Source organism: Podarcis tiliguerta (assembly GCF_965153285.1).
Source record: "Podarcis tiliguerta genome assembly, chromosome: 16".
NCBI lineage: Eukaryota > Metazoa > Chordata > Lepidosauria > Squamata > Lacertidae > Podarcis > Podarcis tiliguerta.
This window is the reverse complement of record NC_139549.1, coordinates 29,197,044-29,225,016: the sequence shown is the minus strand read 5'-3', so window position 1 is coordinate 29,225,016 and position 27,973 is coordinate 29,197,044. Positions and strand designations below refer to the sequence as shown.

The 27,973-nt window shown below is 43.5% G+C and overlaps 1 protein-coding gene across 4 annotated transcripts in view; it reads left to right on the top strand.

Moving 5' to 3' along the window:
• CLTCL1 (clathrin heavy chain like 1) overlaps positions 1-27,973 on the top strand; it is a 61,738-nt gene that overhangs the window by 21,466 nt on the left and 12,299 nt on the right. For all 4 annotated transcript variants that reach the window (XM_083418084.1, XM_083418085.1, XM_083418086.1 and 1 more), the window contains exons 6-26: positions 454-627; positions 2,215-2,412; positions 3,754-3,954; positions 5,538-5,690; positions 7,206-7,328; positions 7,973-8,110; positions 8,314-8,478; positions 9,291-9,471; positions 10,827-10,990; positions 13,327-13,452; positions 13,733-13,875; positions 15,683-15,917; positions 17,914-18,036; positions 18,590-18,735; positions 22,180-22,363; positions 23,435-23,627; positions 24,043-24,200; positions 24,326-24,490; positions 25,324-25,431; positions 26,316-26,483; positions 27,044-27,193. In XM_083418084.1, the coding sequence (XP_083274210.1) occupies positions 454-627; positions 2,215-2,412; positions 3,754-3,954; positions 5,538-5,690; positions 7,206-7,328; positions 7,973-8,110; positions 8,314-8,478; positions 9,291-9,471; positions 10,827-10,990; positions 13,327-13,452; positions 13,733-13,875; positions 15,683-15,917; positions 17,914-18,036; positions 18,590-18,735; positions 22,180-22,363; positions 23,435-23,627; positions 24,043-24,200; positions 24,326-24,490; positions 25,324-25,431; positions 26,316-26,483; positions 27,044-27,193 (3,396 nt within the window). The remainder of the gene's footprint in view (positions 1-453; positions 628-2,214; positions 2,413-3,753; positions 3,955-5,537; positions 5,691-7,205; positions 7,329-7,972; positions 8,111-8,313; positions 8,479-9,290; positions 9,472-10,826; positions 10,991-13,326; positions 13,453-13,732; positions 13,876-15,682; positions 15,918-17,913; positions 18,037-18,589; positions 18,736-22,179; positions 22,364-23,434; positions 23,628-24,042; positions 24,201-24,325; positions 24,491-25,323; positions 25,432-26,315; positions 26,484-27,043; positions 27,194-27,973) is intronic.

Below are 27,973 nucleotides of genomic sequence, written 5' to 3'. Positions count from 1 at the left end.
TAAGTGCTTCAGTTTCACAGCTGAACTAGAGATTGACTTGTAGTGACATAAATGCTCAGCTCCCCAGTCTAAAAAATAGCCGTAGCTGTTAACAAGTATGAAATAATCCACTTGCACAATAAATTGAGTTTTTGTTGCTGTGCTAGGAAGAAGCTTAAGTTAACTAGTGCAGGGGTCAGCAAACTTTTTCAGTAGGGGGCCAGTCCACTGTCCCTCAGACCTTGTGGGAGGCTGGACTATATTTGGGGGGGATGAACGAATTCCTATGCCCCACAAATAACCCAGAGATGCATTTTAAATAAAAGGACACATTCTACTCATGTAAAAACATGCTGATTTAGAAGGTGATTGGGTTGAATCCGGTCCCCAAGCCTTAGTTTGCCTACCCATGAACTAGTGAATAACTTCTGAACAGTCCTGTTTAACCTTGTCTCTTTCTTGTACATTTGGTAGATTGGAACAAAGCATGGTGTTATCTATCTGATCACAAAATATGGATATATTCATATGTACGACTTGGAATCTGGAGTGTGCATCTACATGAACCGTATTAGTGCAGACACTATCTTTGTAACTGCACCTCATGAACCTACCTCAGGAATTATTGGTGTAAATAAAAAAGGACAGGTAAGAATGATGCCTATTGTTTTCGTCCATGGAATTTTCTTGGCAGGGATACTTGCCGGTTCCTGCTCCAAGTGGATCGCGTTTCGTCAAAACTCTCCACTATGACCTGTCCATCTTGGGTGGCCCTGTACGGCATGGCTCATAACTTTTGAGTTATTCAAGCTCCTCGCCACGACTAAGAAAATCAGCCCTGAGTGCTCACTGGAAAGACAGATCCTGAAGCTGAGGCTCCAATACTTTGGCCACCTCATGAGAAGAGAAGACTCCCTGGAAAAGACCCTGATGCTGGGAAAGATGGAGGGCACAAGGAGAAGGGGACGACGGAGGACGAGATGGTCGGACAGTGTTCTCGAAGCTACTAACATGAGTTTGCCCAAACTGCGGGAGGCAGTGGAAGACGAGTGCCTGGCGTGCTCTGGTCCATGGGGTCACGGAGACAGAGAGTCGGACACGACTAAACAACAAGAAGAATGATGCATGAAACTTCTCAGCTGTAGATATCCATCACTTCAGTGTCTGCTTACTGTAATGCTGTCATTTAGGCTCTGGATCCTGACCGCTTTATCAGATCCAGGTGGCGGCTTTCCTTAAGTCACCACTTTGCTGGGCTCTGCACTGACGCTTAGGGATTTCAGCTCATTGGTTCAAAATGGTGAAAGAGATGCCGTTTAATGTCCTGAAGTGAGCCCTCAAGTTCCCAAGCATGCATTCTCTAATGATCCGGATTACAGCCTGCATTGGAGGTGTCTGTGTATGCACACGTATGCTAACCTCTCTTGTTGTTAACAAATCAAATAACTCTTGAGATTAACATGGTAGTTCCTCTATGATCACTGAATAAAACACTGCATCAAGCACAGATAAGAGGACTGATAGAATAGATTTCTCCAGCAGAAGTTCTAACGTAAGCAGTAAAGCTGTTGAAATTACAACTGAGCAGTCAGTAAGGAAAGCTTTGTAAAAAAGAAAGGGGGGAAAAAAGAGAATTTTAAAGTAGAACTTCAGTGGTGAACAGTATTGTATCCTGTACCTAACTGGTAGCAGTTGGCCTGGTGGTAAAAAAAGGTAAAGGATGCCTCACAGACTACTCGGGGGTTGCGACGCTCATCTCGCTTAACAGGCTGAGGGAGCCAGCGTTTGTCTGCAGACAGTTTTTCCGGGTCATGTGGCCAGCATGACTAAGCTGCTTCTGGTGCAACAGAGCACCAAAACCAGAGCAGCGCACAGGAACACCGTTTACCTTCCCGCCAGAGTGGTACCTACTTATCTACTTGCACTTTTTGGCATGCTTTTGAACTGCTAGGTTGGCAGGAGCTGGGACTGAGCAACGGGAGCTCACCCAGTTGCGGGGATTCGAACCGCCGACCTTCCGATCGACAAGCCCAAGTGGCTCAGTGGTTTAGACTACAGCGCCACCCGCGTCCCTGGCCTGGTGGTACCTAGTCTTATTTATAATATTATAAAGTGAAATTTTTGAATGTTTGGCACTTTTCCTCCAGATCGGTCGTGCTCCTTTTATACAGTAGAGTGTGCCTTGTCCTTTTTTTAGACTTTACTGTGCACTCACTGACTTTCTTTCTCTTGTAGGTACTCTCTGTTTGTGTGGAGGAAGATAACATTGTAAATTACGCCACCAATGTTCTCCAGAATCCTGATTTGGGTCTGCGCATGGCGATCAGGAGTAACTTAGCTGGGGCGGAAGAACTCTTTGCCAGGAAATTTAATACACTTTTTGCACAGGGAAATTATGCAGAAGCGGCTAAAGTGGCGGCATCTGCACCAAAGGTAAACATCTTTTTAAAAATTATTTTTTGGCCAAGGGTTTCGGGGGTGCACTGCAAACAAATTTTGTAGCCTTTAACCTTTGTTTGAAGCAACAGGCAATCCCAAGTTGTACGAGGGCACTGGTTCTGTCTTCCTTGAGGGAGACATAGACGATTCTATTATAAAGATAGGGTGGCATTAAACTAAGTTGTATTCAGAGGACACCCATTGAAATTAATGCATATGACGTAATTGCGGTGCAGCAGTTTACCTTATTACGTAAAACCCACGGTGGGTATTATTGACCAGAGCTATGAACTGGTTGCCCCATTGAATTCTTGCTTAGGATTGCAGCCCTAAGTGGGGATCAGGTAATCATGGAGTCACTGTCAGGGGTTGGTGGGAAGGCAGGATAGAAATAAATACAATCATAATAATAAGTCCATCAATAACTTCAGGATACTTTATGGGAAGTGATTCATAAATGAAGGAAATAATGTTACGGAGCCCTCTTGTTCTGATACAGGTTTTCTCCTGACTACCAATTGCTCATGTGACCGGAGTAGGAGGAGCAAAAGTTAGGAGAAGGCTAATGCCCCGATTCTTCGCTTGTGGAAAATATGATGACAGACCTAGATCTAGCAGGATTTTTACGTTGGTGTTGGGCAGGGTGGATAAAAAAAAATTCAATTATTTATTTATTTTTTTTTTTTAAAACCCATGGATGTTTTTCATTTAAATCAGATTTTTTAAAATTTAAATCAGAATTTTAAAATAAAATGCTTTTGGAGGAAAAAATCTTTCTAAAGATACTTTTCTATTTAAGTTACATTATAGTCCAAAGGCTATTCATCGGGAAATAAGGATTTGTTTTAAGTTTTTCATGTGTGCTAAACCATTCATGTGTGCTAAAAAGGTTTTTTTATAAAAAAATTGTTTAACCACATCAGTTAACAAACATGGATACCTATGCTATAAATCTTACTTTTTAAGTTAAAATATAAACATTTAATTTATTAAACCTCACAATAATTTCATAATTATCTGCCTATGTGTTTCTAATATTATAACCAAATCCGTAATTTTTGATATAACGGTAAAAAACTACTCTGAAAATGTATTATTCCAAAAATGAAACCTTCAATTGTTTGTAAATATTAAGATTATACCAGCAAGAATGAGTCTTTCTGTAAAAAAAAAGATTTAAATCAAATCTTACTGACTAGTGATTTAAATCGATTTGGTTTAAATCAAATCCACCCTGGCCTTGAGAATTCTCAGCTGGCAAGCTGAGCAAGCTCTCTCTGCCTTGGATTTTCCCTTAAGGGAGACTTTTTAATAGAACCATGTTTCAATGTTCAGGGAATCTTGCGCACAAGTGATACCATCCGAAAGTTCCAGAGTGTACCAGCCCAGCCTGGGCAGGCCTCTCCCTTACTCCAGTACTTTGGGATCCTCCTCGATCAAGGCCAGCTCAATAAATTTGAGTCTCTGGAACTCTGCCGTCCTGTTCTTCAGCAAGGTCGCAAGCAGCTTTTAGAAAAATGGCTAAAAGAAGACAAGGTAAAGCAGGGGACCTCTTCAAAAATTTATTATGCTGTGGTCTGCTTTAAACAGTCGTCGTTCTGTTGCCTGTGCTGAAATTAACTAGCATTCCTGTTTAGGCCCACTTACCCAAGTAGTAAGGGACGCGGGTGGCGCTGTGGGTTAAACCACAGAGCCTAGGACTTGCCGATCAGAAGGTTGGCGGTTCGAATCCCCGCAACGGGGTGAGCTCCCGTTGCTCGGTCCCTGCTCCTGCCAACCTAGGAGTTTGAAAGCACCCCAAAAAGTGCAAGTAGATAAATAGGTACCTCTCCGGCGGGAAGGTAAACAGCGTTTCCGTGCGCTGCTCTGGTTCGCCACAAGACCCGCTGCTCTTAGTCCTGCTGGCCACATGACCCGGAAGCTGTACACTGGCTCCCTTGGCCAATAAAGCGAGATGAGCGCCGCAACCCCAGAGTCGGCTACTACTGGACCTAATGGTCAGGGGTCCCTTTACCTTACCCAAGTAGTATAAAGCCTTGTTAGTGACAACAGTGCATTTTGTTGATTACCCACCTACATCCAACTGAGAGGTCTGCTGGCTTTTTGCTCTAACTACAGGCAAAATATCATTGATGGGAAATCTCCCTGTTGTGCAGACACTTACCCTAGAGCAGTGAAAATGGATTAGGCATGCCCTGTTGGTCACCAAATGCACCATTTATTAGTACTGGGAAAATAAACATAGTCCCAAGAAATCCACCAATGGACCATACATGAGCTAGGTACATACTGTAGATTGCGAAAATTTGATACTTGCCAAGGTATTTTATGATATCCATTTAAATTGAAAATGAGCAAAACTCTGAGCTCTGAGCCTCTCCTCTGACCCCCCCCCTTCCCGGTTTTATTTTAGTTCGCTCTGTTGTGTTGATGTAAACAAAGACACCACTAAAATATTAATTTGAAAAAGAGTTTTGGGCTGCATTTCTATAATTCCCACAGAGTTTTCTTCCTAAACAGTGAGGTAAATCGCTGAGATCTAGATAGGCATATACCCTATACAGTGGTGCCCTGCAAGACGAATGCCTCGCAAGACGGAAAACCTGCAAGACGAAAGGGTTTTCCGTCTGCAGAGGCACTTCGCAAGACGAATTTCCCTATGGGCTTGCTTCGCAAGACGAAAATTGACGAAAAAAAATCGATTTATTTTTTTTTGCTCCAAAACCCCTTATTCTGAATCGCTAAGCTGCTAAAAGCATTTTAGCAGCAAAACCGCTAATCCCCCCCCTAAAAACGCCATTTTTAGCCCTTTTTTAGCCAATAGCGCTAATAGCGCTACTCCGTCAATGGGCTTGCTTCGCAAGACGAAAAAACCGCAAGACGAAAAGACTCCCGGAACGGATTCTTTTCGTCTTGCGAGGCACCACTGTATATTGAAAGAGTAGCAACTACATTTGCTTGCCATAAGCAGGGGTGGGTGGCAGCATTTGCTGAGCTGGGTGTGGTGTTAATAGCTTTGAAATGCTGCTTCTGTTGCAGTCTTACATTTGATGCCAGCAAACAAATTGCAGCTTAACACTTGGATCTGTGTTGATTCTGAAATGTTGTTTCTGTTTCAGCTGGAATGCTCTGAGGAGCTAGGAGACTTGGTGAAGGCTGCCGACCCAACCCTTGCCCTCAGTGTTTATCTCCGTGCGAATGTACCAAACAAAGTAATTCAGTGTTTTGCAGAAACTGGTCAATTCCAGAAAATAGTTCTTTATGCCAAAAAGGTAACTATCTTTCCCCCCCCCCCTCTGAAAAGTATGTGATTGTGTAATGCACACCTTTGCAAGCCAGAAGCTTTTTGAACGCACAGTTAAATTTTATCTTTACCAAGATAAGAATAAGCCTCGGAACATTCCGGGATATCTGAAGTGTGATATGCAACAGCCCCGCCTGGTAAAGTTTCAATTGCATAAGTCATGTGGTTTTTGGAGCATTCAGTAGACTATTCTGCGGACAAAAATGGCAAAAATCAGCTTCAGTACCTTAGGGCTTTTCCTGCGGGTGAATGAAACTTGCACCCTAAATTCTATAGGCTCTTGGATGTCTTTCAATTTAAAGGACTGAACTAGGATGGGCTGTGCACATTAACATGGTTGTCTTGCTAACCTCTGGCAATTTCATTTATTTAAAATGTTAAGAAGCCCCACCTTTCTATTTCAGAACTCCCAGGGTGGGTTTCAGCTAATATTAAAATAATATAATCTGTAGGATTTAAAACTGATCGAAAGACATGAAGCCCAGTGTTGTAAAAGCATAAGATTCTGTATTGGGTGAGCCTCCCTGGGGAGTGCATTCCATGGATGAGTTTTCACAAATGAAGGTGTTTTTGCCTGGCTGTAATGTGCCTGATACCCTTAAATTTGGGGTACCTGAAAGGCGATATTAATATTTTGGACAAATAGAAGTGGGTGATTCCAGATCCCAAACTGTATAAAGGATAAAAGCTAGGTATTGAATGGCGTTTGGAAGAGCTTAGCAGCTACTGAAGTCATTGTGAAGTTGAACCGACAACAACAGTCCCTTTGGACTGGTCCCCTTCCAACAAATGAGAAGCTGTATCTTATATCAGTTGTACATCAGTTGTACAGCAACCCAACTGTAACATTCGAATCTGTACATTGAATTGTGGTTCGAGGACCCGACCCCCGCGAGGTGGAAATGAATACACAAGGACACATGATATATGGTTTATGGGCATGAAAAGGCCACAACTTTATTGGTTACAGCAGTGAAAAGGTATTGGCTTAGGCATTGGATGTCCACCACAGGGGTTGAATCACCAGTAGGCGGAGCCTGTTGATGCTAATACAACTATAGGCTCTCCCCTGATGTCACTGAGGGTCGTGCCATGGCCTCCCGCCGAGGGGAGGGCTGGTGCTGTAGGTTATAGTTAGCTGGACACGCCCCCCGACGGCACCTGATTGGGTGCCGGCCGGTGGGCGTGGCGCCAGCCAGGTGAACTAGGGAGGCAGGGGGCGGTTGCCCCCTGCTAGGGGAGGTGCTCGGGCTCCCGCCCACAACCACTCCCCTCTCTTCCAGGGAGGAGAGTCTTTATGGGCTGACCAATTTCTTGCCCTAATGTCATATGAAGCAAGTAAAAACCTGACTTGAGATGTGAGGTTGGGTTTAGCTACGTGTAATTTGCTAAGGCCTAGTTGCTTTTGGAATATGTTAGCAAAATGCAGGAATATATTGAGTTAAAGAAAAACTTACTTAATTCTTGAAATTTGACCTTTTAGGTTGGTTATACTCCAGATTGGATTTTCTTATTGAGGAGCGTTATGAGGGTCAGCCCAGATCAGGGTCTTCAGTTTGCTCAGATGTTGGTACAGGATGAAGAGCCACTAGCCAACATCAATCAGGTAAGCAATTCTGTTGCCATTCTAGAAGATAAAGCTGGAATAAAATGCCCCTCAAGTCCTAATACAGCTAAATGAATACCCATCTTGTTTAAATGTCTACAGTTTTTCTCATGGTCTTGCAGTTCTGGAAAACTAATCAATTTACCTAATTGCAAAAGTTGCTAGCTCTAGGTTTCAAAGCAGTGTAAGGAATTATCAAAAGTGTAAGGAATTATACCTTAGTAGCTATGGGCAGTGACAACTCAAATTTACATGTAAGAGATTCTGTTTCGACCAACTCCTTTTAGGCAAGAACTACAGACATAAAGAACTGGGTAAAACTGGTTTTGAAAACTACGCGATAGTTTTTCAGAAGAGAAACAAGGTTAAACATACTTGATATGTGATGGGCACGTGGACATGAAGTGGAATAAATGTGTTTTTGGAAACATTGAATTCAGCTATGTTCTTACGTTGTGGTTTGGAAACGTTGGGAGCTTAAAGTCTGTATTTAGTGAATTACAGATTTGTTTATTTTTTAGACCTACAACTAATTATATTAGTTACAACAATGTATTTGCATGCATAAAATAAAATAAGTTTTGTAGCACACTTAGGCAGCACTTACGTGTCTGATGGCCATTTGTTTGATTCCTACGCTGTAGATTGTTGATGTATTCATGGAGAACAGTTTGATTCAGCAGTGTACTTCCTTTTTGTTGGATGCCTTGAAAAATAACCGTCCGGCCGAAGGCCACCTTCAGACTCGTCTGCTTGAGATGAACCTCATTCATGCTCCACAGGTAAACTCTCCTGGGTTGGATGGGTTTTGTGGTGGTGATTTTTGAAGCCTACCTTTCTCATTCCTTCTTGACTGAGGCAGTTGTTATTTTGCCAAGGACGGCTCTGTGTAACAATCTACCCATAGAACCTACAAGGGTTTTTAGAGCACTAGGTCCCCTATTCCTCTTTTTATAAATTGACTTGCACTGTTGCTAATCCCTAGGTTGCAGATGCTATCCTGGGAAACCAGATGTTCACACATTATGACCGTGCCCACATTGCCCAACTTTGTGAAAAGGCAGGCTTGTTACAGAGAGCATTGGAACACTACACTGATCTTTACGACATCAAGCGAGCTGTTGTTCATACCCATCTTTTGAACCCGGAGGTAAGATAATGTGCAGCTGAACATTCACCAGTTAGGGTTCATGCTCCCTTCTCAGTGGCGTAGCATGGGGGTGCAGGGGGGCCCGGCCGCACCGGGCGCAACATCTGGGTGGGGGGCGCTCGCACTCACAGCTCTCTGCCCCTACCTGGCTCACTCTCTCTCTCTCACTGCAGTGCTGGCTGTGCGAATCCGATCCGAGCCGCAGGGTCGCCGCCCACTGTGGAGGGGAGGGTGCCAGGCATGCGGTGCGGTGCGGAGAGAGAGCGAGGGACTATCTGGGGGAGGGACAGTGCAGCGGGGGGGGCGCGCAAATTACTTGCCTTGCCCCGGCTGCTGACAACCCACGCTACGCCACTGTCCCTTCTGCACTGTTCTCCTTTGTGTTCTTTGGTTAATTGGTTGCTTCCTTTCCTAGAGACCCTTCAGACCTTCCCGTTTTGCTTCCAGTGATTTTCTGCTTCTAGACAAGCCAGGGTGGTATAATGCTTATATGCTGGGTCAGGACTGGGGAGACCCAGGTTCAAATCCTTAGTTGGCTATAAAGCTTGCTGATGACTTGGGGCTACACTCAACCTAATGTACTCTTCAGGGTGGTTGTGAGGATAAAACGAAGGGATCAAAAGAAGGCCTCTCCCCTGCCCTCCATGCCTACCTTGGCTCTCCTGAAACAACCAAAACATGATAATGGACCTCAATGCTTTAATACACATTTGTGCTTCCCTTAGATTGGTAGAGAATTGAAACTCACGATACGGTAGCCTTTCATGTCATGGTGTGAACCTGCTTGAATTATTTGCTGCTTCTTTCCTCAGTGGCTTGTGAACTTCTTTGGCTCTCTATCAGTTGAAGATTCTGTTGAGTGCCTACGTGCTATGCTGTCCGCCAACATCCGACAAAACCTACAGCTCTGTGTGCAAGTGGCGTCTAAATACCACGAGCAGCTGGGCACCCAGTCTCTTGTGGAGCTCTTTGAATCCTTTAAAAGTTACGAAGGTAAGCCTCGGAAGCAGAGATTGGTGCTCGCTTCCCTTGAACTTGTTTTACCGAGGACTGCGGAATGTCAGATAATGGAGGTGGGAGGCTGTTTTTATAGAAGCACCGAAAACAACAGAATGCAGAATGCAAGAATGCATTATTTTTTTACACGTTTCTGGCCCCTGTGAGAGGGTAGAAGTGCCTAGCAATGTTGTCAAAGCCAAAACCATGGCTGAGGTTGAGGGCAAGGCCCTGGAAATCTTCTATTATTGGAGAAGAGGAAGAAGTAGAATACATTGTGCAAAATAGGCATGCGTATAAGTAAATTGGAATAGTTAGAGGCAGTAAAAGTAATATTTTTTTACCCAGCAGATTTTTCACTGTAACTATTACAGTGCAGCCTAAAGCCATGTCTACATTTGTAGTTGTAATATTAAAAGGGATGGGGCTCTAGTAAGCAGTTTGCAAGCAGCAAGGAGCTTACAAGTCCTGTCTTAAAAGGTAGTTTCTAATTCTTAAAATATTTGCCTGAAATAATGGCTAGCAAATCTTTTAAACAGCTTAGATTCCCAAACATGCCTACTGAATATTTAGCTAGTAGGTTTTCTAATAGATCAGTAAAGTCACATTTTTATGTATATAGAGCAGGCCAAATTGAAGATGTTGTACACTGCATCTTATACTGTATTTTATATAATTTACCAAGGGCTAAGTTCATACTTCCCTTTCAGACTTTCCTAGAAGGCCAAACAGATAGTTTTAAGATACAGGGTAGCTTTATTTGCATTGCTGCAAAAAAGATAAAAGAGGCATTTTAAAATCATATTAGTGTGGAATGTTATCGGTAGTCTTGAACTAAATAAATATTTTAAATTCTGAATTCACAGGGTTTAGCCCTGTCTTATTGGACTGATTATCTCCCCATATTGTAATGGAATGGTCATTGGCTGCAAAGAGTTATTCCTGACCTGACTAGTGCATTAATTGATTGATTTTTTCGCAGGATTTGTAAGAAATGGAAATTTAACCAGTCATGGAAGGAGTACTATTAAAGATGCTAGAATGAGGGGAGGAAATAAGAAACCCAATACTTACTTCTAGAAGTTGCTAAAAGAATTTAATCAAGTGAATTGTTTATACATCTGAGTTAGGAATGCAATGCTGAAAATGCTTCCTAATTTTAAAGTATGGATTAAGGCCATTTTCATTACTGGCTATTGGATCATAATTTGTTGTCTTCGAACACTGTGGTTTTTTGAACCATGCCTTGTTGAAGCTGTTTATATTTGATGCTTGTAGAGGTTCCTTTCATTTCTCTCTTCCCCTCCACCCCAATGTGGACACCCCCCAACCACTTAAACCTGTCTCTCTAGGGCTGTTTTATTTCCTGGGCTCTATTGTGAACTTCAGTCAAGACCCAGATGTCCACTTTAAGTATATCCAGGCAGCTTGCAAGACTGGCCAAATCAAAGAGGTAGAAAGAATCTGCCGAGAAAGCAATTGTTATAATCCAGAACGGGTGAAGAACTTTCTGAAGGTAAAACACCCACAGTACCAAACCGAGTGGTGGTATTTTAAATGTCTGTTTAGATTTTTTTCTGTGTCACCCTTGTTTGTCAATATGTTTGTTTTATTTTAAATTGTGTTAACTTTTTATGTTTGTTTGCTGCCCTGGGAAGAAGGGTGGAATAATGATGATGATGAGTCAGTCCTTAATTCTGTTTTTACTGCCCTATTGGGTTTGCCACTTTAATACCACATTGGTGATCTCTTATGATACAACCTGAGGTCATCCGATTAAATTGAATATTCGGGAGAATTCATTTCAGACAAACAAACAAAAGTACTACTTCACACAATGCATAGTTATCCTTTGGAATTCTCTTCCACAAGATGGCTTTAAAAGGGGATTGGGCAAGTTTCTGGAGGATATGGCTGCTAAGCCATGATGACTCCTGTATTTACTCGAATCTAATGCTTACCTTTTTTTGGCAAAATTATGTTGCGAAAATTAAGGTGTGCATTAGATTCAATGTCGCATTTGCATTTGCCAGCAAATACTTTTTTTGGTTTCAATGTTCTGAAAACTGAGATGCGCATGAGTTTCGATGGCGCATTAGACTCGAGTAAATACGGTATATCTTGCCTCTAGTCCTGAATACGGTATGCTGAGAGGACGCTAGCGGCAGAGGGCTTCTTGGTTGTGAGCTCCTCACAGGCAGCTTGTTTGTTGCTGTGGGAAAACCAGATGCTGGACTAGAGGGAAATTTTGTCTGAAGTGCTCTTGTGGAAAGCTCCCCACTCTCCTTTCATGAGTTGAGGAGCAAATAATAGGAGCAGAGAGACCTCTGATAATAGGAACACTGCTTTAGAACGTAGTGTGAGATGTTAGTAGAGACAAGGCTTTAGATCTGTGATAGAACAGAGGAAAGGGGACTGTGGCGATCACACACAGGGCCCCCGGACGTTTGACGGTCTATTGACCCTGTGCCGCCGCTGCAATTGCTTTTTCTGCTGCCACCACCCCGCTTCTCACGGGGACACATGGAGTCCAGACAGTTGTTAACATAAACAAATAATCCAGTTTATTTTTAAATGCAGGAACAAGCTTATGGTTTCAGTTAATTTTTCTCTTGTCAGTTTCTTATTCTTAGTTCCTAACAACTCCAAACTGATTATTCCAACTATCTACCTGGCTTCACCTAACAATTCCTCTCACTCTCTCACAATACAACTCTACCAACCCACACCTAAACCTCCCTCTTCCTTCTTCAACTCCCAAACCTCAACTCCCAACTCCCAAACCTCAACCAACTTTCAAAACCTCCCACTCTAACTTTTATTCCCCCCTTGCATTCTCACTGGCCAATCACATCACACCCATTTTAACCCTTTCCTTATCACCCATCCTAGGAGGCAAACGCCACAGGGACATTCATCCCAGAGTTCAGATGGGCAGAGTTAGGAGAGGGACTGAAGAGAGCGCTTAGGGGTGCAAATAAAAAAAGAGAGCCTACGCACAATGGATGTTGCTTACTTGTCAGGAGACTGCCATCGGAAAAGGGAAGGGAGGCAGAGGGGCCGTTGGGATACAGGGAGGCTCCGAAAATCTTGCGAAGCAGTTCCTCTTCCTGCGGTGGGGAAAGCCACACCTCTAGTGGGGCAGAGGGGAAGGGACTAGAGGATGCTGCTGTGAGCCCCAGCGCCGCACCTCGTCAGTCTGAGGGTGGGCGAAGCCACACCTCTGGGGTAAAGGAGGGGAAAGGGCTAGAGGATGCTGCGGGGAGCCTCAGCACCGCTTCTGGCCAAGGGAAACACGCCTCTTGCGCAGAGGAGTAAAACGCAAAGAAGGAAGGAAACGGCCGGGGGTTGCTAAGTTCTTATGTTGGGGGAGGACCCGGAAAGAACCACTCCCGGATTCTGCTAGCGATTGAGGCAGACATGAACTGATGGTTCTGCACTGTAAATAGTTTTTGCACCATAATAAAGCCTGTAAAAGACAGGTCGGAGCCCTGCCTGGTTACTCATGAGCAACCACCACTGACGTCTGACATCACTGAACTGATAAAAATGCCCTTCTGCACTGAAGAGGGCTACACCTTTCCATCCCATTGACGATAAATGCACATAGTGGCCCTTGGTAATCTATTGCAGAGGAAACGTGTAATTTCTGGAAAGGGAAGCGCAGCCATGTTGTTTGCCTGTGTCACATAAGTAGTCCATGTTCCACAGTATTGAGCTGGGTTCTTTTGTAATTAACCAGGTTTCCATTCAAGTTTTCCTCTCTTGGACTTTTGCTCTTGCTTGTACTTTATTGTTGCTCTCTTTCTCATAATGGTTTGTTGTTCTATTTGCTCCTCTCCGTTTGTACAGGAAGCTAAGCTCACAGACCAGCTTCCCCTGATAATCGTCTGTGACAGATTTGACTTCGTCCATGACCTGGTTCTCTATTTGTACCGTAACAACTTGCAGAAATACATTGAGATCTATGTTCAGAAGGTAATGTTCACATGCGGTCGGTAATTTGATTCATAACGTTTAAGAACATGCTTTTGATGCCAGTGACAGCAAATCCTTATTTTAGACGTTCAGCAGAAAATGTGATCGGGAAATAATCAGACGATACTCAATATGAAATTTTAAGCATAGCTACAGATGGCTTTTTATTTAATGATGTTTTTGAATTGGTTGCAATCCTCAGTTTACCAGTGTGTCTGTATAACAATAGTTTGGACATTTTTTGGTGAGACCTGAAACTAAAAATAATGACTTGTTCTAGGTAAACCCAAGTCGTATTCCAGCCGTGGTTGGAGGGCTTCTAGATGTGGATTGTTCTGAAGATGTTATCAAGAACTTGATCATGGTGGTGAGAGGCCAGTTCTCAACAGATGAACTGGTAGCTGAAGTGGAAAAAAGAAATAGGTAAGACCTGCAGACAAACTAATTTTAGTTCTGGTTCAGAATTCCTCTATTTCTAAAACTTCTTGGATTCCAACTGCAAAGCTATGTGCTTGTAAAAAACCACTGTGTCAACATACTTCAAAAAAAACACTTAAATCAGTAACCTTATTAGACCAACTTTTTTCTCTGGGTCACACTTTCAGAATAAAAATTTTCTGCTGCCATACCAATTTTTTAATGGATAAGAAATACATTGGAAAACAAAAAGAAACAACTCCTGGCAGTACTTGATTTATAACACAGAACACAACTACTTTATGATGTGATCATTGGGCATCCAGAAAATATTTCGTTTGTATTCCCAAAATACAAACAAGCCTCTTTCCTATGTACCTTAAGTATGCGCACAAACTCAGGGAGAGGTACTTTTGCAGGGAAATCTCATTTTATTAGGTTTAATTTTTTTTATGATTTTCAGTTTTAGACATTGCAATAATTTTACAATCATTTTAACATTTCAAAACTCGAGTTCCTTCCCTCTCTTTCTGCAGTTCCTTAAATTTATTTTTTTATATTTTCTGCATATTCCAAATTAACTTATTTATCTACTTCAAATATATATACTCTTATAAAACTTCAGGTTATTACAATAGCCATGCCAATGTTCTTATCTGTTTACAGTTTATTTGTAAATATTCAATAACCCATTTCCATTCTTTTATAAAAAGTTCGTTGTCTTGATTTCTTATTTTTCCAGTAAGCGCTGCCATTTCTCCATATTCCATACATTTTTGTATCCATTCTTCTTTCGCTGGGACTACTGCTTCTTTCCGTTTTTGGGCAAATAACATTCTTGCCACCCTAGTTGCATACATGAATAAATTTTTATACAGTTTGGGTAATTCTGTCCCTATAATTCCCAAAAGAAAGGCTTCTGTTTTGTGTTTGGGTTTTTTTACAAATGTTATTTTAAACATCTTTTTCATTACATATCATTTCCGAGTAAGCTTTAACCTTACTATGATATTAAGTTTAATTTGAGACAAACAAACGTTCATCTCCTCGTCTACAGAAAGAAACCTTTCCCTTTTCTGTTCTTGATACTACACTATTTTATACTATACTGAAATGTTGAAATTTTTCTTTGCTTGCCCCTGGACCACACTTGCCATTCTCTTCTGCCAAACCGCTGGTCTCCATGGTAAACAGCAGTGAGGGTGGAAGAAAAATGGCTGATGGTGAAGCCATCTGGTCCCAGTCCCAAGATGGAATACGGGAAGAAATAGTAGACATTTAAGTGAGGCTATTCAGGTGCTATGCAAATATTGGATTTTGCCAAGGCTTGTCAGGAAAAATAATATTTAAAAATTACTGATTTTTTGCCATCTCCGGAAATGGAAGATGTGGCTGTTACCCAGATTTGTCTCTAATCCTTAAGCAAGAGTTCCTTCATAGATGGAGAACAGGCATTAAAGAAGATAGGCAGTCCTTTATATTAGCAAAGGTGGAAATTTTAGGTGATGCGCAAGGCAAAAACTCAATAGAAGCCAAACTGACCAGCTTTACCTAGGAGTTGGAAGAAATGCTTCCTTATAGAATCAAGTTCCACCATTAGTATAAAATCCTCTTCCACTCACTTCAGAATGGTTACATTTTGTAGTCTTTGGTTAGCTCCTTAGCAGGGGGTCCTCCGTTCTCTTTAAGATAAGTGCAGAAGGGGGCGGGGAAAGAGAGCGATGGAAGTTGATTCTGTGATGCAGTTTAAAGGCGGGTCTTTGCTTGTTGCTAGTAGCATAGAAAATTAATTGTAATGGTATTCTTATTTAAGGCTTAAGCTGCTGCTGCCCTGGCTCGAGTCTCGAATTCATGAAGGCTGCGAAGAACCAGCAACACACAATGCGCTGGCCAAAATCTATATTGACAGCAACAACAACCCAGAACGCTTTCTGCGGGAGAACCCCTTTTACGACAGCCGTGTTGTGGGCAAATACTGTGAAAAGAGGGACCCACACTTGGCATGTGTTGCTTATGAGAGGGGGCAGTGTGACCTTGAACTCATAAAGGTATTTTAGTGTTGTCTTGCTGTAACGTACCTATATTGTGCTCTCTCTCCTCCTCTGTCCTCACCCCCTATTGCACCATGTAAGTGGGTTTGATTATATCATGCATATGGAATTGCAGCGAAGAGTGGTTAAGAAATCTGTCAAATCTAATTCCTATTTTCTCATAGTTATGAACGTTCAAAGGTTGCCATCTTCTGGTGCACAAGCCATGATTGTGTATGTAAAGCAGCATCTCTTAGCTGGTGGCTTTCAAACTGTATATTTTGGGTAACCTCATTATTCCTCAATGAGAAGATCAGCAATAGTAGATGAGCCACCTGTTACTTCAGATATCTTCCCTTCCCCAGTCAGTTTTGAAACAAATTTCCTGGAAGACTTGTTTGCTCACCGCAGCTAGCCTTTCCATATGGCAGGTGTGCAGAACCTTTTGTTCTCCAGATGTTGCTTAAAATACAACACCCATCAGCCACAGCAAGCACAGCAAATGGCATGGGGTGATGGGAGTTGTAGTTCAGCAATATCTGGAGGTCCAAAGGACACCTGCCCTATGGCAGCAAGGAAACATTGGGTGCATTCTAAGGAATGCACTCAGTTTGAATGGTGAGATGCTAATATAGACCTATGTTAGCTTTCTCCAACACAGTGCTCTGCAGGCCCAACCAGTGTAGCTGTATTGGGGCTGATGGGAGTTGTACTCCAAACATCTAGAGGGCACCAGGTTGGGAAACTGCCTTATATGAACAGTATGTTTGTCCTTGAGTGGTACCCACAATCTTCCGCAGTGCACAGTTGCTCCCTTGCAGATATGCAGAGGTTCCTTGGCAGGTAGTTCAGTGTAGCATTAGAGAATCCTTGCTCCGAATTTGTAAACCACTGTGGTGAATGCAAACAGCTACTTCATGTGGTGCATAAAAGGTACAGACAACTTCCTCACTACAAGGTAAAGGTAAAGGGACCCCTGACTATTAGGTCCAGTTGTGGCCGACTCTGGGGTTGTGGTGCTCATCTCGCTTTATTGGCCGAGGGAGCCGGCGTACAGCTTCTGGGTCATGTGGCTAGCATGTGACTAAGCCGCTTCTGGCCAACCAGAGCAGCGCACGGAAACGCAGTTTACCTTCCCGCCGGAGTGGTACCTATTTATCTTCTTGCACTTTGACGTCCTTTTGAACTGCTAGGTTGGCAGGAGCAGGGACCGAGCAACGGGAGCTCACCCCGTCGCGGGGATTCGAACCGCCAACCTTCTGATCGGCAAGCCCTAGGCTCTGTGGTTTAACCCACAGCGCCACCCGCGTCTCTTCCTCACTACAAGACTGGGTTACAATTACACATTGTGTTTCTCTGATGAACTGACCCTTTAACACTGAGCTTTCCAAACTTTTTACAGTGAGGGGGTAAAGACTGTCATCTACTGGAGTTCATACCATGGACACATTATAAGGCACTCTCCCTATTACTGAAATAAAGTTCAAGATAAGCTTTTACTGATAAAATCGAATATGATGAGGCAGTTGAGATAAAGTTATGGCTCACAGCAGATTAGTTAACGGGACACTGTCTCAATATAAAATCTAACTTTTGTACTGACTACTAAACTGAATGCTTTTGCAGTAACATTTATTGGCATTCAACTTAACGCAGCTCCTTCAAGATGGTTTATTGAGTTGAACGAGATGGAAAGTGTTATTGAAAGGACACTCAACATTTGCACTTCATCCAGCTGCTTCCTTGTTCTGTCTTGCAATCAGATCTCTTGAGCCCCTCGATCTGTGCTTGGTGAATCTCTTCTCAGTAAAGGCTGTGTGTCCATGAGTTTTCTGAAAAGGAAAGCCAGATTCAGAAAGCAAGGTGCCACAGAACTGGAAGCGTTGCAGATTAAATGGAATTACAGCCTAATTACGGCTTCCAGTGAATCTAGAAATAGCTGCCTGGAAATAGCTGCTTTTAGTCCAAATATATACTCCATGCGTTTATTGTCCTTTTCCTTTGTTTCTTTCAGGTCTGCAATGAGAACTCCTTATTCAAGAGCGAAGCTCGCTATCTGGTGCGCAGGAAAGATCCAGAACTGTGGGTGAACGTTCTGGAGGAAAACAATCCATTCAGGAGGCCGCTCATTGATCAGGTATAGCAAGTAGACTGGATTTGTAGAAAATAGGAAGAATGTAGTGGTTGGTGACGGAGCAAGAAGAGAAACGTCATCTGTTCTTCAGCATTGTGCTCTGAAAAGGGTAGCAGTTGCCAAAGATCTTATGTAGTTCCTCATTTCCCATAGTTCTCCTCTAAATGAGATCAGCCTTGCCCCTCTGATGCTCTATGCCTGCCTGCCCGCCTGCTTGCTCCATAAGAGTATTATTTGTTTTTCCCTTGTTTCTCTGCCTATGATTTTTTCTCTCCAAACACCCATAAACCCTTCCGTGCTGAACTCTTATTTTCTGGTGGGGAAGGCTGCTTGTGATTCTGTGTTAGATACATGACAAGCAAGCCACATAGTTTGATGCTTATATTTCTTCCAGACCCATCTATTTCCTTCATAAACTAAACTTTGTTCCTTGAAGGTTAAATGCACTTCTGCTCTCCTTTCCTAACTAACTAGCTTCCTAAAACTAAGCTGCTAGTATGCTCTCTTCATGCCACTAGCAGACAATTGTTTTTTTGTTTTTTTTTAAAACATTCAGGTTGTCCAAACCGCATTGTCAGAAACGCAGGATCCAGAGGAGGTTTCTGTGACTGTCAAAGCTTTCATGACAGCTGACTTGCCCAATGAGCTCATTGAGCTACTGGAAAAGATTGTTTTGGATAACTCTGTCTTCAGTGAGCACAGGTAGGAAAGGGAAGGCCCTCCCTCCCCACTACGCTAAATATGCATGGAAATGACTGTTATGTGCTAGGCTTCATAGTGTAAGCTTTGCTCTAAAATGGGTATACTATATATAGCAGAGGGACGCGGGTGGCGCTGTGGGTTAAAGCCTCAGCGCCTAGGGCTTGCCGATCGAAAGGTCGGCGGTTCGAATCCCTGCGGCGGGGTGCGCTCCCGTTGTTCGGTCCCAGCGCCTGCCAACCTAGCAGTTCGAAAGCATCCCCGGGTGCAAGTAGATAAATAGGGATCGCTTAAACGGCGTTTCCGTGTGCGGCTCTGGCTTGCCAGAGCAGCGATGTCACGCTGGCCACGTGACCCGGAAGTGTCTGCGGACAGCGCTGGCTCCCGGCCTATAGAGTGAGATGAGCGCACAACCCTAGAGTCTGTCAAGACTGGCCCGTATGGGCAGGGGTACCTTTACCTTTACCTTTTTTATATATAGCAGAAGTAGTAGACCAGCCACTGCAAATCTAATTGTCCGCCCCCCCACAGCAGTTTCAGATGGGACCCTTCCCAATACAGTCATACCTCGGGTTACAAACACTTCAGGTTGCGTTTTTTCGGGTTATGGACGCACCAAAACCTGGAAGTACCGGAATGGGTTACTTCCGGGTTTCGGTGGTCGCGCATTCGCAGAACCGCAAAATTGCGCTTTGCGCAGATGCGCCGAATCGCAACCCGTGTGTGCGTGCACAGACGCTGCGTTGCGGATGTGCCTCCCATACGGATCACGTTCGCAACCCGAGCATCCACTGTATTTAGCTGTGGCAGCACAATCCTTTTTTATTATTATTATCATCTCGGCTGGTGCCCCATCCTCCTTGCCCTTTGCTTCAAGATGTTTCATGAGGCTTTTCTGAGGTCCAGCTCCGAGGGCCTTCTGGCGGTTCCCTCACTGCGAGAGGCCAAGTTACAGGGAACCAAGCAGAGGGCCTTCTCGGTAGTGGCGCCCGCCCTGTGGAACACCCTCCCATCAGATGTCAAAGCGATAAACAACTACCTGACATTCAGAAGACATCTGAAGGCAGCCCTGTTCAGGGAAGTTTTTAATATGTGACATTTTAGTGTATTTTTCATCTTTGTTGGAAGCCGCCCAGAGTGGCTGGGGAAACCCAGCCAGATGGGCGGGGTACAAATAATAAATTATTATTATTATTATTATTATTATTATTATTATTATTGAGAATGGAACTTAGCTGTGTTGGTCTGCTTGGCGTTATCATTTGGAACTGCAAGGGAAGTCAGCTGTGTTGGGGGCTGTTGTCTCAGGGGCCCTGAAATGGGAGACCCCAAAGACTTTTTCCATTGGGGTCAAGCAGAATGCATGGAAAAACGCCCTGGGGGTGCCTGCAAGCCCCCGAAACACTGAGTGTCCTCCGGTACAGAGAGCCAGTGTGGTGTAGTGGTTAAGAGCGATAGTCTCATAATCTGGGGAACCGGGTTCGCGTCTCCGCTCCTCCACATGCAGCTGCTGGGTGACCTTGGGCCAGTCACACTTCTTTGAAGTCTCTCAGCCCCACTCACCTCACAGAGTGTTTGTTGTGGGGGAGGAAGGGAAAGGAGAATGTTAGCCGCTTTGAGACTCCTTAAAGGGAGTGAAAGGCGGAGTATCAAATCCAAACTCCTCTTCTTCTTCCTCTGGAAAAAGCATTTCCCCTCTTCTCCAGTGCACTCAGCGACGTATACCAGCTGGTATATGCACACTTAACCTTCTGGCTTAACACAGCAAGAAGAGTGAGACATCGTAGATCTAAAACTACTATTTATTTGCACACTATGTACAGATGAAGGCATAATGGCGTCCGTTCTCTCCGGCTCCGAGAGAACAAACAAAAAGAAATAAAAGCGAAAGTACAGTGTAATAGTACTCGCAGCGGAAGAGATAAGACTTCTTCCTTTCCCAGAGTTGTCCCAGACAGGCATGTGATTTATAACAATCTCATCTGCAGCATCAGAGGAGTGAAATTGCTAACAGTTTCCTAGTAGATAGAGGCAACAGTGGTGCATAGTTTGCTGCAGGGACGTTTGGACTGTGAATAATAATAGCAATAAGTAATGAGTGATTTATTATCATTATTATTATATGCTTCCCATCTGACTGGTTTGCCCCAGCCACTCTTGGTGGCTTTCAGCAGATTAAAACATCAGACAGAGTAAAACATCAATCCTTAAAAACTTCCCTAAACAGGGCTGCCTTCAGGTGTTGTCCAACAGTCTGATGGTTGTTTATTTCCTTGACATCTGATGGGAGGGCATTCCACAGGCCGGGTGCCACTACTGAGAAGGCCCTCTGCCTGGTTCCCTCTAACCTCACTTCTCACAGTAAGGGAACCGCCAGAAGGCACTCGGAGCTGGATCTCAGTTTCCGGGCTGGATGATGGGGGTGGAGATGCTCCTTCAGGTATACAGGGCATCCTGAAAGAAGCATCTTGTTTCAGTTGCTCAGCAAATTTTTACTGAGTATCAATTGGTTTGTGAATCAGCATGTGAAATTGAGTACATGGCAGCTTTTCAAAACACGAGTTTGGTGTGAATTTTAAATTTAGGAGTCTCTATCCTCTGTAGGCTTGGGAAGGTAGCACAGATGAATCAAGAGGGCTGCTTACAATAAATAAACCAATTACTTATTAAAGAGACAAAGAGCCAATAAAATATTAATGGATTTGTTAAATTAAATATTAATGAATTCTTACTGAGCTTTTGGCCCTCTGCCACACTCGCCTTCACACTTGGCCTCCCTGTACAAGGAGAAATGTACCAATGTGGCTCTTGTGCTGAAAATGGCTAGCCACCCCGGTTATATAGTGTGACAGGCCACAACCCTGCTCATGTTTCTATTACGTTGTGAAGTTGCATTGACTTCAGCTGCTAGAAGCTAGTTTTGGTTTCATTAATGCTCACTTTTAAAACTGGTTACTGTTGCCCCCACACAGTTGTCTTTTATTCCTGTGTAACTCCTAAAATAAAAAAAAAGGTAAAAAGACCCCTGACCATTTGGCCCAGTCATGGCCAATTCTGGGGTTGTGGCGCTCATCTCATTTTACTGGCCGAGGGAGCCGGCGTACAGCTTCCGGGTCATGTGGCCAGCATGACTAAGCTGCTTCTGGCGAACCAGAGCAGTGCACGGAAATGCCGTTTACCTTCCCACCAGAGCGGTACCTATTTATCTACTTGCACTTTGACGTGCTTTCGAACTGCTAGGTAGGCAGGAGCAGGGACTGAGCAACGGGAGCTCACCTCATTGCGGGGATTCGAACCACCGACCTTCTGATCGGCGAGTCTTGGGCTCTGTGGTTTAACCCACAGTGCCACCCACGTCCCTACTCCTAAAATACTCTTACGCAAACTCTGCAGAGAAGCCTGCTAGATGAATCTACTTCTTGACTATTTCATTCTTTGCCCTTAAAGGAATCTTCAGAATCTCCTAATACTGACGGCCATTAAAGCAGACCGAACACGCGTGATGGAGTATATAAACCGTCTAGACAACTATGATGCCCCAGATATTGCAAATATTGCTATTAGCAATGAGCTGTACGAAGAAGCTTTTGCCATCTTTCGGAAATTCGATGTGAATACTTCTGCAATTCAGGTGAGGCTCAGTACAGATCGACAGCTAGTGTGTCTTGCAGAGACCTCCCTTGACCTAGAAAATTAAATATTGTAATGCTTATGCATGAAACATCAGCAAAATGTAGTACACTTGAATGTTTATATCAGACATAGGCAAACTGAGCCCGCCAGATGTTTTGGGACTACAACTCCCATCATCCCTAGCTAACAGGTCCAGTGGTCAGGGATGATAGGAATTGTAGTCCCAAAACAGCTGGAGGGCCGAGTTTGCCCATGACTGGTTTCTATACCTGAAGAGCAAGAAGGGAGCCTTAACTTCCAGGATGAGTGACAGTGGCTGTTTCCTTGGGTGTATTGGGTAGATTTATATAAACCTATTCAGTGATGTCCAAGGCTTTGCCAGAAACTGTCATCACCTACATGAGCTGCTGAACTTTTCTTCTTCTTCCTCAAGATGGCAAGCTTTCTATTTGTCCGGTAAATCCACTAGATAAATACAAATATATGCAGCACTGGATGAATGGGGAGAGGTTGTGCCCATATAATGCAACAGTCTATGGAACACTGCTTTATACAGTGGTGCCTCTGGATACGAATTTAATTTGTTCCGCGGGTCCATTCTTACCCCAAAACATTTGCATCCAGAGGCGCCTGTTCTGCGCATGCGCAGGCAGTGGAAACTGTTCCATTACTTCCAAGTTTGCCGCAAGCCCAAAGCATTCGTATCCAGAGGTGTTCATAACTAGAGGTACCGTTGTATATAAAATCTGAACCCTCACTATATGAACACTGCTTCATGTACAAATTGTCAGATTCAGTGATGTGTGTTTTTAAAGGATTATGTTACTTTCTGCATTTTATTTGTTTACACAAGCCACAGGGTGCTTTTCATCAGCGTAAAGGACAATGTATAAACCATCTAAATAAACAAAAGATTCTAGTGATGTTCTAAGGTTTTTTGGGCTTTGTATCTTTTTCTAGACTTGAATCATTCTTCATTTTCTTTTTCTTTCTCTCCCCACCAAACCCAAACTTTCTGTGGCGCCCACTGGACATTTATTGAGACTTTCGTTTTGGTAACCTCTCCTAGGTGTTGATAGAACACATTGGCAACTTGGATCGTGCTTATGAATTTGCCGAGAGATGTAATGAACCAGCAGTTTGGAGCCAGCTGGCCAGAGCACAGCTTCAAAAGGACTTGGTGAAGGAAGCTATAGATTCTTACATAAAGGCTGACGATCCTTCTGCCTACATGGAAGTTGTCCAGGCAGCCAACAGAAATGGTGAGCTCAAATGGTTCTTTTCACTTAGCAGGATGTGGTAATTTTAATCCTTGCTCGATTAGCGGAAATCCTTTGGGAAGACCATCATTTGACAAAGCTGGATTATATAAAACATCCCCATGCCAGATCTCTTTAGTATGTACCTCTAATTCTGAAAGGCTTGCATGGTAATAAATAGAAATATGTTAAGTTTGTTTAAAAACACTGCTAAAAGGTACTTCAGATAAATGAATTACTAGAATATCCACCCTGTTTAGGATCGGTATTTCAGTACAATATACATAAAATCTATTTGTAATTCTGAGAGGTGGAGCATATTGTTGCTTCTTTACAAGTGTAGGGAACAAAAAGTAAACTAAATTCAAGGGAACTAATTTATCTTTATCCTCTTTTCTCCCCTCGCCTGCTTGTTAAGATAACTGGGAGGATCTGGTTAAATTTTTACAAATGGCTAGGAAAAAGGCAAGGGAATCTTACGTCGAGACTGAACTTATATTTGCCTTGGCAAAAACTAATAGGCTCTCGGAGCTCGAAGAGTTTGTCAGCGGCCCAAACAACGCTCACATACAGCAGGTATGTTTTCTACTTAAATGCTAGCACTTTCAGCTAAACTAACTTCTGACCTGGATTTTGAAATAGGCCAGCTCCAGCTTTTGTGCCCCAGCATTCCTTCAATGTCACAAACTCTTCCTCTTTAGGTTGGCGATCGCTGTTATGAGGAGGGCATGTACGATGCGGCCAAACTTCTCTACAACAATGTGTCTAACTTTGCCCGCCTGGCATCTACACTGGTTCATCTTGGGGAGTACCAGGCAGCTGTTGATAGTGGCCGCAAAGCCAACAGCACCAGGACGTGGAAGGAGGTAACTTGTTTTGTGCTGCAAGGGAAGGTATTAAGACTAGCAGTTAAAGATCTCACTACAATCTAATGGCTGCTGTTAAAAAAACAAATCAACAACAACAAACCACCCTAGTGCAAAAGGCAATACCTTTTTTTAGAGAATCAATTGCATTTTCTGTTCTGAACTGCAGAACCAAAGGGAGGGCTTGTAGGAGTGGTTGGGTGCAGGATACCAAAGAAGGATGCTAAGAACATCAGAATGGTCTGTTCTAGTGCTTTATTAAAGAAGGTATGGATTTACAGCAAAGCTGCCTGACAGTTCTCCAAGCCTTTTCAGATGCAGGGCAGAAACCGCAGCAAGAAGATGGCTTGTCTGCGCCCAAGCCAACGTGCATACGATCTTTATACACAAAGCAGCATACGCCACTTTGTCTAGGACCTCCCAACACTTCACCTGCCCAGATGAGGGCATAGGTGGCAAATACCCAGGTCTTACAGATAGCTCCCCTTTCTGGGCTCAGAGCCCAGCACCCCCGAGCCCAAGGATAAGGATAACATCCAAGTTAGCCAATTAGCTTATATCAAAGCAGGTGAATAAACATATATGAGTTCATTTCTACAACCACTACCAATTAATCGTGGGGTTATCTTGACTACCAAGATGGTGCTAGCAAAGCTTCTGGAACAGTCCACATTAAGGTCAACACAACCTTCATACCTACTTTATGGAAAACATTTCAGATCAATGTCCATGTGGGGGACTGGCTCAAATCCTGATCTAAGGGATATAAGGTATTTGGGCAAGTTGACTTGAAGTGCCGTTTGCTAACCGCATTTTTTGTTTCCCACTTGCAGGTGTGCTTTGCGTGTGTGGATGGAAAGGAGTTCCGGCTTGCGCAGATTTGTGGCTTACACATAGTAATCCATGCGGATGAGCTTGAAGAGCTGATCAGCTATTATCAGGTGGGATTCTTTTAACTGTTTTAAAAGTGTAAAGTGCCCTTGGTTGTTTGTTTGCAGCAGTGCTATTATAGTATTTAAAACCCGATGCCCCACCTTTCCTTCAACAAGCTTAATGCAAGCTAAAAGATCCATAGTATTTATGGTTTAAGTTTAATGTTAATTGATATCCAGTATGTACAGGGCTAAAGCCAGGTGTACATCTCTAGAAAACTGTACTTGGAAGGAATTAATGTTATGCCATGAGTTTTCTTTGCTTCAGTAGAATATTCTACACATTCATAAGAAGGCTAGAGAACCACTTGAAATGGCTGTGCAGATGCACCAAGGTGTGTCGTCAGTGTGTCATACTCAAAATGTTGGGCCTTCTAGTTCCCGGCTGCTGCTTCATATTAAATGGCCCACATACCTTATCCTTCACTTACGAACAAGCTACTACAATGGTACCTCGATTTTCTAACATAATCCGTTCTGGAAGACAGTTTGGCTTCCAAACGTTTGAAAACGAAGGCGCAAAGGGCCTTGAAGAGGCGACATGCGGTTTCAGTGGAGAAGATTGGGGGGGGGGGAGACGCAGCGGAAGCCGTTCTACTTCCGAGGTGCGTTTGAAAACGGAAGCATTTCCTCCTGGGTTTTTGGCATTCGAAAACCGAAACGTTCTGCTTCCGAGACGCTCGAAAACCGAGGTACTACTGTACTACTGACTTTGAATGTTGCCTAAAGGTGTTTAGAACATCCTGTATCTAAGTTAAACAGTCTCTTCTGCAATCTTTTTAATACATTCCATCTTCAAGCATTATCACTGGTTTTAAAATTGCAGGGCTTTTTCGTTTTTCTTTGCCAGTGAGGTATATGCTTCTTAAACATGCTGTGGTCTTTCATCCTAGGATCGCGGATACTTTGAAGAGCTGATTGCCCTCTTGGAAGCTGCTCTGGGCCTCGAGCGTGCCCACATGGGGATGTTCACTGAACTTGCCATCTTGTACTCTAAATACAAACCTCAGAAGATGAGAGAGCACCTGGAATTGTTTTGGTCCAGAGTCAACATTCCCAAGGTATTTGACAATGTACCCGCAATCATGTAACACAAATTATTTTAAAGTTGTTGTTGTTTTTTTTTAAAAAAGCCACTTGCTCTGCTTTCCTAGCAACAAAAAGACATGTCAATTCAAATAAAATAAAAACCGTAGTGGACACAGAAAAAAAAAGTCATAGGACAAGGCTAATATCCAAAGACATTCCAGACGAAAGTTTTTACTGTGGAAAACTGGGAGTGAGGGGGCCAGGTGAATATTGAGGGCAGGAGGAGTGGGCAGTTCTTGGGGGAAATGGAGACAAGATCCTGACCTGCTTAGTTACCCACCTTCTAATTTCCACAAGCAGGACAATGCAGAACGTGGTGGAATACTGGGCAAGTTCATGGGGATAGAAGTAGTTCTTCAGATATCTTGGCCTCAGGCTATTTAAGGCTTGTACTGTCGAAAAGTGCATACTTTCATTAGGCCACCAATTAAACAGAGCGAGTGGCCTGAACTCTTGCTTTTCAGCAGACTCTCCTTAAACTATTGCTTTGGCTACTGCCTGATTTGTCCCTTACCTTTCCTCTTGCTACAAGGTGCTTCGGGCAGCAGAACAGGCCCATCTTTGGGGAGAGCTGGTTTTCCTCTATGACAAATATGAAGAATATGACAACGCAATAATTACAATGATGAACCATCCTACCGATGCATGGAAGGAAGGGCAGTTCAAGGACATAATTGCAAAGGTAAGCAGCTGTAATGGTAACAGCTCCTCAGCTTTGACCCCAAAACATGTTGAGTTTCACACCGGTTCAGGTATTCAGATCTGTTGGTGTGTCTTGAAAACCCAGTGGGTGGCCGAGGGGCTATAAGACATAGCCAAATCTTCCTGTGGCAGGAACACCATACATCATTCAGCTTCTTACTAATACATTCTGATTTTCTAAAGTTGCTTCTCTGAGAAACAGGAGCTTATGCACCCTCATCCAATCCATTATTGCCAGACACTGTTTTAGCACCAAAACAGCTTCTTCAGATTTAGATGGAAAGAAGAGGGAGAGAGTTGGATATCATCTGCATACTGGTGGCACTGAACCTCAAAGCACCAAGCAAGCTCTCCCAGCAGTTTCATGTGGTTTTGACAACTATTAACTCTTTAGTTAATAGGAGAGCCAGTGTGGTGTAGTGGTTAAGAGAGGTAGACTCGTAATCTGGTGAACCGGGTTCGTGTCTCCGCTCCTCCACATGCAGCTGCTGGGTGACCTTGGGCCAGTCACACTTCTCTGAAGTCTCTCAGCCCCGCTCACCTCACAGAGTGTTTGTTGTGGGGGAGGAAGGGAAAGGAGAATGTTTTCTGCTTTGAGACTCCTTCTGGGAGTGATAAAGCGGGATATCAAATCCAAACTCTTCTCTTCTTCTTCTTTATCCAGCCCAACAGGGCATCAGACATGCATCACTTCTTAGGTACACTTAAGTTAGCAACTATGATTCCATTTTCTAAGGATGGCAGCATGATAAATCTTGCA